The 14985-nt window shown below is 37.3% G+C and overlaps 1 protein-coding gene across 3 annotated transcripts in view; it reads right to left on the bottom strand.

The window, feature by feature from the left end:
• LOC114161274 (vitamin D3 receptor A) overlaps positions 1–14985 on the bottom strand; it is an 87295-nt gene that overhangs the window by 44861 nt on the left and 27449 nt on the right. The window contains exon 1 of one of the 3 annotated variants that reach the window (XM_028044515.1): positions 13295–13680. The exons of the other annotated variants lie outside the window; for them this stretch is intronic. Within the exon in view, the coding sequence (XP_027900316.1) occupies positions 13295–13424 (130 nt within the window). The 5' untranslated portion in view covers positions 13425–13680. Of the gene's footprint in view, positions 1–13294; positions 13681–14985 lie in introns of those variants that run through there. 3 annotated transcript variants of the gene reach the window in all.

Genomic DNA, 14985 nt, shown 5'->3' with positions numbered 1-14985 from the left:
TTGGACTGAACAAAGGACCTAAGTTCCCACCACTGCAACCAGTCTTCTCCACCAGTCTTCTTGAACTAATGCAGGCAAACACCTCCCATCTGCCAGACCCTTACTCCATTCATGAGGCCTGATTTCTCTGATCTTGTGGTGAAAGTGGCAGGAATGAAGATTCTTTTCCCGTCTGGGAAGCAATAAAGCATCATAGCATTTTGGAAAAGCAGAACCTTTTGTTTGCATCTTTTCCCATCACAAAAAAGTGGCAGGTTTCTTTTTCACAACCACAACAATTAAACAAAGAAACAGAGTATGAACTAGGGTTGCCATCATACTAAACTTTATAACTCAATACAAATAATAAATAACTGTTAATTTTTGATATTGCAGCAAATTTTATTTTGAAGGTACAGATTAATTATTAAATAGAATAAGACAACATTTTACCTTCCTTAATTAGGACAAATGAATAAGTCAGGGACAATTCAGTCCCCAAGAAAAGCAAAACATATTGTTTACAGTGTAAACAAAGGGTCTTGTCTATGGTAATGTATGCTGTGCAATTTCTGTCTTTCTGGTGCAGAATGTGTCCTTCAGTGAACGTCTATAGCTACAGGGTAAGTTGCAACAAGTTCCTACTTTTTTCTGCTCCAATTGTCAGCTTCATTCTGGTTCCCCCATAACGTGTTATTATTAGCTTCCAAAGCCTTTACAATTAATGGAGGAGGTGTACTGGTTTGTTTAGCTGTTTAACCATTAAGCAGCTGACTGAGCTGCTATCTGGCTGACGTTTTCCTGTGTTGTTTTGTACCGCTGTAGAACGCAGCGTTGAGTGGTTCTGAACTTCACATTTCCTGAAGCCAATACTTAAATTGAAATGCTTAGCTTATTACCATCTGGGAGGTTTACTGCTGCACTGCTACAGATGCAGGAGTTTTACTGACCTTTTTAAGTTGCTTTCAAACATCAATGTCATCGCACTAGCTTGTAGCGTCAACGGAGGCAACATGTAACATTGCGCTGTATTTAGTTTATGCATCTCTGTGCCTCCTAGTGAAAGTACCTCAGCACAACATTTTTATTTGTTTTGTCGGCTAAAAAAGGTCACTGTTATTCTTTTGTTTTTCTGGTTGTATTTGCCATGTTAGTGAAATTTAAAACTTCCAACAGAAGCTAACTGTTTTGGGTGCACGGCTGCAGGAAGTATGAGTGCCTCTGCCGGAAGAAGTGTGACAATTTGGGCAAATGTAAATGTGTCCGCTTGTTTCCATTTTGACAGCAGTGAGTATCTTTGAAGCATTCATTTTGTTACTCAGTATTCAAGCAAAGCTGCTCTGTTTTGTTCTTTTGAGCTTTTAACCTCTGTGATGGAAAATACAAGATTTGTGAATGTTGGCAACTTTCTCAAAATCTCAGATAAGGTTTGACTTTACATTCTCTCCATAGTCTATACACAGAGATACTATTGTTTGAGTGATAGTTATGATGCAAACTGCACTAATTGCTAGTATAAGATGCTATATCAGTGTAAAATGTTTCAATAAAAACAGATTAACATGAATTACTCCAACATGTGACATACCTGTTATTCCAAAATACATTTCAATGTAATTGCAAATCAGAATCAGCACAAAACTCAGGACTCCACCTCCTAAAAGCACAGAAAGCTTAATAGCTTCTGTGTTGTCTACATAAACAAGTATGTTCATTCTTTTAGCTTAGGCTGTTCTGGTTTTCAACAAAACCTTAAGCTTTAAATAAAAGTATGTGCATAGCCTCACATGAGACTCAGAAGTAAGCTGAAGTGGTTGTGTTGTGCATTAATATCAGTGCAGCAGGGCAATACAGGAGCGAACAGACTGCTCTATGGGTGGTACAACAGGGAACATGATGTACTTTTCCCACCAGCTGCCTGAAAGTGGGCCTCACAAACACCCAACTCACAGCCTGGAGTCCAGTAGAGTACAATAAAGTAGCAGCTTAGGTTGATCTCAGAGGTTCCAGCGAATAAAACGTATTGCTGATGTTACGTCAGCGATACGTAACGCTGACGTTCATTTCAGACATTCTGTCAGAAATGTCTTTGTGTGGAAAGAAGAGATGTTTATTTATATGATGTGTGTGAGACCACAAGAAATGAAAGTTAAACACTGGATAACCACAAACGAGACACAAATGGAAGATAATTTGGGTGAGCTCATTTCCTGCATTTATTTTGTCATGTTTTTATTTTTTTTTATTCAACTATTTGGTGTTTTTGCAGAGCAAAAGCCAATTTAATATAAAAAAGGGGAAAAAAACTCAGCACAAACACTTAAAAACAAGTGAAAATTTGAAGTGGAGCAGAATCCAATAACGTTTCTAGACATTCTGTTGTGATTCTGCAATAACAGTGTGTTAATTTTTCCTTATTTAATGCTCCGCCTTCACAGTCTACACAGAAATATTAACCATCCCATTTATTTCTTGTTTAAAGACACTTTTTGTAAAAATTAAAAAATGACTCTTAAAGTATTCTAATCATTGAGTTGCCAGGCTCATACATAGCCAGCCCTCTACAGTAATGGAGGAATGTGATTGCTCTATTATTGGTAGGTACTGAAATAACTACATAAGCAGCAGTAAATCCATATTTTTCCCCTTTTCTTTCTTATATGTGTTCCCAACAGTCCCTGTGACCTTTAGCATCTTGTCACTAACATATGTCAGGTGTAGGTACCCAACATCTAAAATATCACACTGGCATGCAAAGTGTGAACTTATGAACCCTGCTGGATAATAATATCCAACAGAAATGCATTCCAGATAGCCCTGTGCGCTATTAATATTGCAAACACTATATTTCTAACAAACTGCGTAGTCCCAGTAGTAAAAATACATGTGGGGGGAAAAAAAACAACCTTTTGTGGTTTCTAACAATTATACACTTAAGAACGATCAGAACAACAGAGCAAATGGGTTTAATGTTTGAGGGCTGGTTATGTCTTATGTCTAATGTCTAATGACGTTAAATAACTAAGGTTTATTTTAGTCGAGCTCAGATCTTGTGCTTTTGAAGTGACAGCTAATAAAGTTCTACATGAGACTAAAAGTAGTGTGAAAGAATGGTTAAAAGACTATCACAAAAAAACTGAATAATTAAACAAAGTCATGCTGGAAGTTTGAATTCAACTTAAAGATTGTAACTAATGAATTATGAAAATTAATTCATTTATATTCAGACTTGTGAGTGGAGTTAGTCCTTGTGAAGGGGGTACTACATTTAACACTATCAAATCATTGGGACTGCCCTGGCTTAGCAGGTTTTCTGGGGGAAACCCTGTACATTATTAATGATGATTATACCAGCTTTGTTGTAGCTGGACATTAGTATTCTACACCAATATTTTTTCAAAATTCTTCTACATATTTTCAATATGAATTTAAACAATCTACAGTAGTTTAAGACCACAACTGTTGTCTTACGGAAAATACAAAAATAACTTGTAAAACTTTTAGAATTTCACATGTAAAATAAAAAAAATAAAACATTTGTCAATTCAAAAAGAAAGTATTTGGCACTGCTAACCATAACAGTTTTAATTAAAAAGCCAAGATTAAGACAAGTAATATCATAGATGTCATTCTAAAATTTAACAAAACCAGCTGTGAGGTTGAATAAGAGCACTACACAAACTAAGAAAACTGCAAACCATGACAGGCAGCATTAAGGTAGAAAAATGGTAACCCAACAGGGAGGCCCGGATGCCGAACCGGGACTCAGTGGTTTAGATAGAAGCAGCCAGCTGGGACAGACTGGACTGGGATACAGCAGATGCTACATATCAGTGATAGAGAGGGAAATAACCAGAGAACTATCACACTATGTTTATCTCTCTTGACGTCATTCTCAGGTGTATAACCAAGGTTTGAATGTTAGAACATTGCCTTTTTCCAGCCGGGGACTGGCCCTTGCTTGAACCTGCACTCCCTGCTCCGATGTTCCTAATAAAAGCCTGGAGAAGAGTCAGCCGACTCACTTCTCCTTAATCGCAAACCAGCACGCAAGGTTTTAAATCTCTGACAGCAGCAAACTCAGACATTAATCTCAGGCTAAAGTAGGTTTTAAACAGTTATCGATGAGATTTCAAAACATCAACTGGCATTTGATTCAACCAGATGTGTGTGCACAGAAAAATTAGCCTGAGGCCAGCAAAGAGAAAAGGGCGTTGTTTTGTGCAGCCATGTGTGTCGGCATCACAGGACGATCCCACTTGGCAGCAGCTGTGTGTTACAGAGGGCAACTGATGGGATTGGCTGGCATATGTCACACCCCTTGACACACACCTACACACACACTTGCTTCCTGCTCAAAGTTAGCTGGCAAAAATATTTAACTACTGTGGATAGTCTAGTTAAACCAGGGCAGGTCTCTCTTTCATTTCATTTTCACCTTTGAGAAATTGTATTTGTTTAAATAAAGGTCAAAGTTCACAAATAAATTAATCAAAACATATGTAATAGAGACGCACCGATAGGCCTGTCACGATAACAAATTTTGCTGAGCGATTAATTGTCTCAAACATTATTGCGATAAACGATAATATTGTTTGAAGACCTTTTTACACTGATTTAATGGAAATGATGTAATAATGCATGTGATTTCTTGCCAAAGATAGATACACTTTGTTTTCAAAAGAATATTTAACACTGGAACTGATAAACAAAATAAACAAAACAACCAAAAACAAAAATAAAATGGATTCTCAGTCTCCATTAACAAAAAATGTACTGGAAGAAAAACTAAACAACATAAAGCCAAAGTGGAAATAAATACTGCATTCAACCAAAAGAGTGCAGATTGTGAAGTCTGTATATTATATTGCCCTTCAGTAATAATTAGATTTAAATAGAGAAGATGGGCACATCGACTACCTGATGCAATAATTCACACTACAGATATTTTGTTCCTATTTTTCCCCTTATTACAATCTTAAAACGTTGGTCTTTCTAAGATTGTGTGGTGTGTTATGGTAGATAGTCGTTGCCGCTCCGATCTAAATCAAGGGTTTTCCGACTGGGATCTTAACGCAGCCTGTTGAATGCGACAGGTAGCCAATCAGAAAGCGTGGATTCTCCTCCGTGTTTTCTGAGGGGAAATTACGGAGGGAATCCCAAACAGCTGACACGGTGCAACCCGAAGTCCAGCGGACATTGGAGATGATATGTGGAAACAACATTAATGTTTATTCAACATGCAAAGAATATTGAAATGATAAGGGATGGAGCTGGAGCGAAATTGCTACCGCAGTTGATAAACCCGGTAACTTTTCAGCTGTTCTTCGTTAACATGACGTAAATAGGTTATAATGATTTTCATTCAGTCAGGACTGACACTAGCCACATGCATTGCAGGTAGATTGTAGTAAAGCATTGATTAATGCCTGGTTTTAAAATGAGTTAACTGAACTTGTAGCCATTATTTTGTGCCCATTGTTGGACACCACACAGAACGAACCCGATCCAACCGTTATACCTAGGATTTCTGTCGGCTAATGTGTGGTCTGTCAGGTTTTAAAATGGGCTGACAATCCGACAACACTAAGATGTGTAGTGTGTGCTGGGCTTTACACTAAGGAAATGAGGAAGGGGGGAGTCAGTGGAGAGCACCGGAGTTGAGCCTTTTTTCATTCAGTCTCATTAGCTGAAAGAGAAAAAGGTCAGAAGAGACGATAGTGCTGATAATTAAAACGACGTCGATAGCTTTAATTTATCGTATGATTAATTGATTTATCGTTTATCGCGACAGGCCTACGCACCAATCTGATATTAATATCTGTATCAGTGCTGGTACTGAAATATTGTCTAGATCGGGTTTCAGTGACAATGAGCTGGATCCAATCTATTCAGTCTAATTCTATGCTTTTGCTCTGAGCGATGTTATGCTTTATAACCATTTGAAAGAAGGTTTGTTGGAGTTTATCTTTAAATGTTTGACCAAGGCAGTAAATCTATTGTTTTAGTCAGGTTCAGTTTATTTATTATTTTCCATTGGCTGCTCTACTCCTAATAGGACTTACTGATCAAGTTGAAGTTGTTCTTACATGTTTGCTTGTGAAGCTGTTGGTGTGTTTAAGTGCAGAGTTTTCAAGTAAATTTGTACTTCAGTACATTTATGTCTGTGTTAAAAAAATAATAATTTTAAGTCAGTTCAGCACTGCTTCTCTGTATTGGATGGGTATCGGCTGATACTAAACCTCAGATATTGTATCGGTTTTAGAAGTGAAAAACGTGGATCGGTGCATCCCTAATATGTAATAAACCAATGTAAGCCAATCAACACAGTCTTTTCAAAAAGACAATCGCAGTAGTTTGTTCATGTCAAGTCAAAGACCCGCAATGGGTTGGACCACATTCTGTCCACTGTTCTCCAGCACAAAGCTCCTCTTAGTGAAGCACACAACAAACTGAACACTTGGCTAAACCAGAAAAGCTTTTTATCGTCCTTGCACACACCCACTCGCCAGCAGGGAAAGTGCTTACGATGCTGCTAATTGTAAACGTTGTGTGCCAGTATGTACAACTTAGTGGGAGGTAGTTTTATACAGGCGCTATAATCACAGGGTCTGCAGCAGGCAGAGCTGGGATAAATACAGGTGGGCACTTGGCTTATTCTCAGCTGAATGAACACATGCTCACAAATATATACACACAGACATAGATGATTAGGCATGGGCTGGTATGACATTGTCAAGTTGTGACAACCATGAAAAAAAAACAGTTTCACAGCATTTAACAAAATATAATATAAACATGAATAAAATTAACTGGCTCTATTTATTAAAAAGAACAAGAAAGCCAAAAATTATTCCTCCTTTTATTTTATGGGTGTGAAAACACATTTATTTATGCAGTTTGTCGCATTTGCACTAAACAAATTTGAAAAACTAAAAGGTAGCACATCAAATTGAAGAAGGACACCTCATTCTCAGAAAAGCCTGCTGTTTGGGAACATTACAGTTTATTACACTGGTGGAGAGACAAAGGTAGGCTTATGTTGGTATTGTTCAATCAGCTCAAAGTCAGCAAACATTTCACCAATTTGTTCCCCCATTTCATACTCATGTTGATTTCAATTTATTTCAATTTATGTACTGAGCTTAGACTTTCACAATGTTCCTTTAATGACATTAAATGTAGTACTCCATCTTATGATATGCCTCAAAGTTTGCCACTACATGTAACTAAAGCTAGCAGCTTAGCGTTTATCTTTAAACTCTGATGTAATAGCCACCTAGAAATTAGGCACATTTCTTTACCTTTGACCCCCCCTCCCTTTAAGTAACAGTACTGAACATCTGAATATTTAGATTCTTTTTTGGACATGAAAAAAGTAATGTCAGATACAGTCGTGGTCATCTGATAATATTTTGGGACATTTTCTTACAAACTGGATTTTAAATTAATTGATTGGATTAATTGTTTACATTTTTGGTTTAATACTGCCAAGAGGCAGTTATCACACAACAGCTTCATGGATTCTGATAAAACTGAAACCTATGATCAAAGTAAAACCCTCTGCTTGCGTTTCCAGCATTGCAATTGACTCCCCAAAGTGACCATGCCTTTTGCACAAGTCCAAACCTGACCCCTGAAATTTAATGCAAATAAATGAATAAAATATAAATAAACAAAAATTGTAAATCATAATAGCTAACTTGTTTGCAGCTGTTGAGGCATGAAGAGGGAAGTGAATAGGAAAAGGCTTGACAGACTTGCTGGGAAGAGCTTGGAACCCTTTCACAACAACTGGCACTTTTCTGGGATTTATATAAGCTACAGAGAACATCATAAAAATGACCAAATGTTCTGAATTTTATTATAATTTCAGAAGATTTTTTAAATTAATCCTTTGATTCTCACAAAGTATAAGAAATTGTGACCCAGGATTACACCAAAAGAAAAAAAAAAAAACAACTTTCTGCTGCTTGATATTATTTAAGCCACATAATCCATTTCCACACAGCAGACTACAAAAACATTTTAGAAAATTACTTTAAAATTGCTGATAAAATTGTTTTTTGTTGAAAATGAAGTTGTTCCACTGTGGGTGCAAAATTACGCTTGGTCGGTATTGACGCTGTGTGGCAGATGACTTCTTTTTGTACCCAAAATAGAACAAAAAAAATAAAATAAAACTACACCTTTAAGAAAAAGTGAAGGGTCAACAGTTCACCTATTGGCCTCACTACTGATGGCAATTCAGATCTATATATGAGAACTGTACAGGATATGTTCAAAATACTCAGAGATCAGTGCAATAAATAACTTTCACCAAATAACCTTGAACTGAGGTTGTAATGTATTAGCTGAAAATATCAGCTTAAATTAGCTAAAAATGACCATCTGAGTTCCTCTATATTTGGTGAATAATGCTCAAACAGACTGAGATAATAAATACAGTGTGTGATTAGACAATTCAGAAGTAGGTTCAAATCTGTGCCCAAGTTTTGGTTCCCTCTGTGTTGCCCTCTCCCTCTCCTGCAATTTAAAGCAACAGCTTTGAACTTTGGACCTTGTTTTCTAGGCAGAGGATAAAAACGAACTAGCCGTCAGGCTTTTGGCACATGGTCAGAGAGACTGAGAGGGAGGAGCGAGATGGAGAGACAGAGAGGAGCTTGTAAAGAAAGGAATGAAGTAATGAAAAAAATAAAGCGAAAGCTAAGTAATGAAAGGAAAAAGTGAAAAAGGAGGAGGTGAAAGAGACTGAAGCAGGAAAAGGATAGAAAACAAAGATTAGAAAAAAAAGGCATGTGAGGAGAAACAATAGGCTAAACAACGCAACAAAGTTGCTTCATCAGGAGAAAAGACACAGCCCAGCAAAAGGAAAACAATATTTATATATACACGTGTTTTACTTATTAGCACTAAAAAACAAGTTTCTTTTTTTAATGCATGATGACAGATGAGAATCAATATATCCTCACCAAGTGCTGCTAAAATAGAGTATATGAACAGGGCCAAAGGGAGCATCAGCTGATTCATGTGCTGTGTCATTCATGGAGGGCTAGAATGACAGCCAAGACCCAAATAACCCAGACAGACACTGATGTGACGAAATTCTGTTTGAAGAGCTATTCATAATGTAAACATTTGACTTTGAAGAAGACCTATGTTCATTATGAAGAGCAGCTCCTCACAACATGTTCAGAAATATGTAATGACAGTGACAGAAGATGTAAACTCCAGCTTCCGGTCGAAGTAAAGCAAGTCATTTAACCCCAAGTTAAACTTTATTAGCCTATAAATGTGCGAATGTTTTTGAATGCAACTGAGTGAATGTGGCTCCACTGAAAAGCCCTCTGAATGGTCAGAATGATTAAAAAAGTGCTCTATAAATTTAGTTCATTTACCATTTAACAGACCACCTTGTAAATTTCAAAGCAACAACTCAGTGAAAGAGCCAGGAGAAAGAACCCTAACAGAGGCAAACCAGGGCTTGACGTGAATCTTGAGCCTTAAGAATGAAAAGAATCTGAATTAAACTTTAAAATGACGCAGCAGCAAAAGTAAGGACTCTGAAATCTACCAGACATGTTCCCAAGATACCCACACTATTCGGAACAGAGGCACGTTCAAAGCAGTAACACATTTCAAAGGCATGACAGGACTTGATGTTTCACAAACTAAACCCACCTTTCCTCCCATTTACGCCGACATAACACGTTTTTCAACATCTTAGCATACTTGGAAAGATGGGATACAGCGTAACAACAAAAGAACTGCAGCTGTATTGTGATTTTAGATTCCCACTTAATTTATTTAAAAAGAAAAACAAGAGGTTTCATGAAATTTTCAACTCTAATATTTAACTTTTTTCAATAACTACATAACTTGGCAACCTTAAAAGTACATTATGATTAGTAGCAAAAATCTTTTCAAATTTATTTTTGCCCCACCTCAAACAGCAGTTGAAGGAATATCTTTTTTACAGTAAAGTCCATCATTTTTATGGTAACATAAAAAGGGAATTATAGCCTGTATCTTTAAAGCTATACCCTTGTTTCAAAAGCACCTCATAATGGCCAAACCAATCTCCATGACTACCATCAGGGTGTGTTGAGGACTATTCATTTAGCTACAGTCTACATTTACAACTACAGTGAATCCAACACACAGGACCTAAAACATTTCAGCTTTCACCACAGGTTCCACAAAACACGTCACCATGTTTTATTATAAGGAACATTAACCACCGAGATAATTAACATGGCATTAGAGAGCACATCGCTAAAGCTACTTCTTAAAGGCAATTCACAGACTTCCTGTTTACACCAAAACAAAATGCGTACTGGAAAAAGAAGGAAAAAAAGAAAAAAGGACACATACAGTTAGGCAGCTCTCCCATGGCTGTTAGTTCTTTGTGTGCTCATGTTTATGTTGCTGTTCCTGCATTGTCCCATTGTGAACTGTATTGCTCCGTTACCAAGAACTGCTGAACTTATTCTCATCTAACAGAAACTACAACTTGGTCAAACTATTCTTGCCCATTCATTCAAAAACATCCAATCTATCATAGTGTTATGTTATGGACACAATGCATGCAGCTTTTCCTATAACCTACACAATGTGGCCCTGGCCAAGTAGTTGAGTGGGTTGCATTATCTGATAGCAGCTTAGACATTATGTCATTTAAATTGGCCATTGTTTCTGAGGCAGGTTTTGCCAGGGGCACAATGGCTGTCTGAACGTGGTCCAAGTGAAACAAATAACACATTAAACCAGGTTGTAATTGGGACCAGATCCCTGCTGGGGTAAACTGTGGTCTGAAAGACAGCGCAGACAGATGGACGTAAGGACAGGACACGCACAGAAAAACTGTCTTTTTTTTGTTTTGTTAAGGTTTTATATCAACATTTCCCTACACGTTGATGTCTGAGATGCTGAAAGCATCACATTCAGTTGCGAATTTGTTTCAAAATCATACCAAAGCAATGAAAAAAATTACTTTGGCCATTGTTATACTGACTGGATAAAACATTTTTAACATTTTAAAATTGCTGAAAATAAAGCTCTAAATGAAGTTGTTTTTCTTGCTGTTATTTCTGGCTGTAAATCATGTAGAACCTAAAGGGAAAGGCTAGTTTTTTGTTTTGTTTGGGGAGGGGGGGGTTTCCAGGCTACCGAGGGCATCTAAGCAGTTCCTGTGTGGTCTCTGTGTGTGGGTGTGTGTGTTATAACACCACAATAACTGCCGGATTAATTCATTCATATATTTAACTGAACAGAGTGAATGATGTTAGTATCACATAGATATGATTAAAATGACAAACCAGTTGAGTTTTTAATCGTCTTTGCCAATGAATACATACATTTTTACCCCATTTCTAATAAAATCTTGCTGAACATTCAAATGCTAATTTATCATATTCAACTCCCTTGACAAGCATGTCATTTGTAGTCTTTGTCATTTAGTAATTTTCCACTTGCTGCTGAGTTTCATCAGCTGTTTATTGCATGTCAGTGTTGACTACAGCATCTTGTGCCAGTAAATTATTACACTCTACAGAGATATAATAATAAATTAGATTACACAGGCATCCTAATAAAACTGATCTTTGCTTGCATTTTAAATGAGGGATAATCCGAAAAAAAGAAGGCTGGTCTCCATTTCAGCAGAAGGCAATAATAATTTTCTAATATTGTGACAAAGGTCTAGTACGGTAATGCAGTCCAGTGCCACTAAGAATAGGCGTAGTTTAGTTAATACAGTTATCAAATCCTGAGATCTTGCTCTTTTCTGAAAATCACATTTTTCTAGGCAATTTTATAAAGTTAAAGTACTTTTTTATTGCCATAAAAGACTTATCAAAAAGGACTTGATGTACTACAAGAATTACTTAAAAGATATTTCAGTGAGAGTACATCTTGTGCAAAAAGACCAAGATGTACGTCATCGGAAATTAATTTTCTGGAAGCTTTTTGTCCGTCTAGGTCATTTCTTGGGTGTATTTCCACCATGGGGCTAAGTAGTCTCTATGGATCATTATGCACTGCATTCACTTGCTGTCATACATGAGATATTTACTCATTTAAACATCAGTTCAGATGACATAAGGGTGAGTAATTGAACACACCGGCCATTAAGTGTTAACCAACTGCCCTGTTGGTTTGTGCTAAGCAATGGGAATGTACTAAAGATGTGAAAACTTAACAGGACTGACATATAGAGCTATGGTCCCATCTTGATATTTTCATTCATACCTTCAGATGCAAGTGATCTCAGGTGTAAGCTAAATTAATTTACATTTTTATTGCAGTCGTTTCTCTAGATGTCAGTGGGAGTGATAATGACTCGGACCAAAACTTAATTTACTTCTTGGAGAAACGCCAAACTGTTAAGGAGGATAAACAGCAACTCAAGGTTTGTTGGCAACTTTGGAGCAGAGAAAGGAACAGGAAGTAAAAATGAAAGGTGAGAAAAAAACCTGTTTGTGCTGCATCCTTTTTGCAGCACAAAGTTCACTTCGTTTTAGAGCGGTATCATATCAGGATAACTTTGCAGTTGTGAAACTTGGCATTGCAGCAAAACTGCACACACTTACGTCAATATAATGACTCTGATTTAAGTAACTTCATTCAAAAATAATACAACAGAACAATTTTCTGAATGTGACTTGAAATTTGGCAAAGCAATAACAACATTACTTTGCCAAGAGATTAAAACATGAATAAATATAATTTTATACCTAAGTTGGTCATTAAACAAAAATCTTTTTCATCTGCTTGCATGACAAAGAGTCACTGTATTGTGCAAACTTCCTAACAAGTGGCATGTTGTGGCTGCAGTGAAATCATAATATCTGTAGAATTTTTCTCTAATTAGAGTCAGTAAAATATAAAATAAAGATTTAATAGCATTTCATGTTAGTTCCTGAAATAAAAGGCAGGGAATTATGAGAGCAGAACAGCTTGTAGAAACAAGAGCCACCTAATAAAGTTTTTCAAATTACCTATCCCCGCTAGATCTTCCTTCCCAGAGGAATATATAACCACTTCTCCAGAGAGAACTGCATGATGTTTTAAAAACAAAGCTGTTTTTAAAGAGAGGAAGCAGAAGTTATATTTAGTCATGTCATATAGTGCTTTGCAAATACAATATTTTGAGTGGATTAGCCCCACTCTGCCTGGACCCGCATGTTGGCCTCCATTCAGGACCTTAACTGTGGAAAACTGAGGTTGCATCACTAACAGCGACCCCTTTTGCGTAGTGACAAGAACAGATCATTTAAAGCAAAACAGACATCTAAGACATAAAAGATAAACATACCCTTCCAGCAATATGCAGCTTTTTTGCATTTCTGGTGAAATGCTGATGTTTTGGTTTGATCCATCCAGCTGTCTGCAGGAGACCATCCGTCTCTCATCACCACTGAGCGCACAGGCAGCCGCAGAGACATGGGTATCTGAATAACTAGAATTACTGCCTCATAGTTCCTGTAATTTTCTGAATGTGACTTGAAATTTGAAGTCCAGCCCCCATCCTCTCCCCGCTTGAAAGCTTAGCGTTCTCTGAAAGAGAAGGCTAAGTCCTCCCGGTATGCCGTGTAGTTCATATCCACACTCCTCCTCTCTAAAGGTAAAAAGGTGAATTCCTCTGAGTATTGCTTCCAGGTGTTAAGAGACCAGGCGGTGAACTGAGCGGAGAGGAATGGTCACACTCTGCTAGATTCCCCCCAGAAACAGTGTTTTCCACAATTAACGGCTGTATCCTAACACTTAATATGCCTGGAGAACGGAATGCTCCTAAGGACATATAAACATGACAATAAAAATCACACACTAGCCAAAACCAAACAATGTTTTCCTCTGTTTTTTTTCTGTTGCTCAAACAGTTGAACTTGATCTGTTTTTCACAAGATGAGTCTGTGGAGCTGGCAGCTCTTTTGTTATGCAGGAAGAACAGTTGAAATGGGAACATTAAGCCGAGGAACAGTTTAATCTCTGCAGCAGCAGCAGCGGTGTGAGGTGACGCCTCCTAGCTCACCTACACTGCCAAGTATGCAGGTGTAAATCAATACACTGCCTCGATGCACCCATAGAAGTACGCAGTGCTGAAAGCGAATTTCATCAAATATACACTGCTCTAAAAAATAAAGGGAACACTTAAACAGGGGTTTAACACTTAAAGTGTTCCCTTTATTTTTTTGAGCAGTATATATAACTTGTATATATTTATTATATAATATATAACTTGGAAACAAAAGAAAAGCAACAGACAAAATTGTCTTAAAGTTCCTCACAAAAGTATTTAATCTATTTTTTTCTCTATAATTTAACACTTTACTAACCATAAACTTTGGTGAATTTTCTTGGGATTTAATGTGAAAACCAAAAAAAGTATTGAATAATTATGAAGTTGAAGGAAATGATACGTCCATTGAAAAATGTCTAAAAAGTGTGGTGTGCATTTGTAGTCAGACCCTTGAAGTCAAAACTTTGTAAAATGGCTTTTCTTTTCCATTCTTCTTTGATGAGTTGTGTTCCTCAACTGGACTGAACTTTAACTGGGCCATTCTATAATATGACTGTCCTTTGATTGAAGCTAGGACTGTAACAATTCATCAAATGATTCGAGTACCTTGATTGCTAAAACTTCAAGGTAAATTATCTGCCTCAAAGCTTTGTTAAATTATGTTTAACTGTGCATGTCAACGTGTTCCAGCCAGATAATTATTTGTGTGGCGCAATGCTCTCACCAATGAGATGTCGATAAATGCTAAGTGCTGTTAGCATAGCATAGGGTGACCAAGCGTCCTCTTTTCCCTAGGGTTTTCACTGTTTTTTGGGGGACCAATAGGCATGCTTACAGCAGATGGCATGACACATGGAATACGACAGCCTTTATCCCTGGTGTAGCTTTACAGACAGACTGGAAACTTTCCTACCATTTCCATCGCAACAAATGGCTGGCGAAGCGCGCACCATGGCGTGTTTAGCTGGGGTGTGTTTCTGTGTGTG

Source organism: Xiphophorus couchianus, chromosome 1 (assembly GCF_001444195.1).
Source record: "Xiphophorus couchianus chromosome 1, X_couchianus-1.0, whole genome shotgun sequence".
Taxonomy (NCBI): domain Eukaryota; kingdom Metazoa; phylum Chordata; class Actinopteri; order Cyprinodontiformes; family Poeciliidae; genus Xiphophorus; species Xiphophorus couchianus.
The sequence above is the reverse complement of the archived record's forward strand: the minus strand, read 5'-3'. Positions and strand labels throughout refer to the sequence as shown.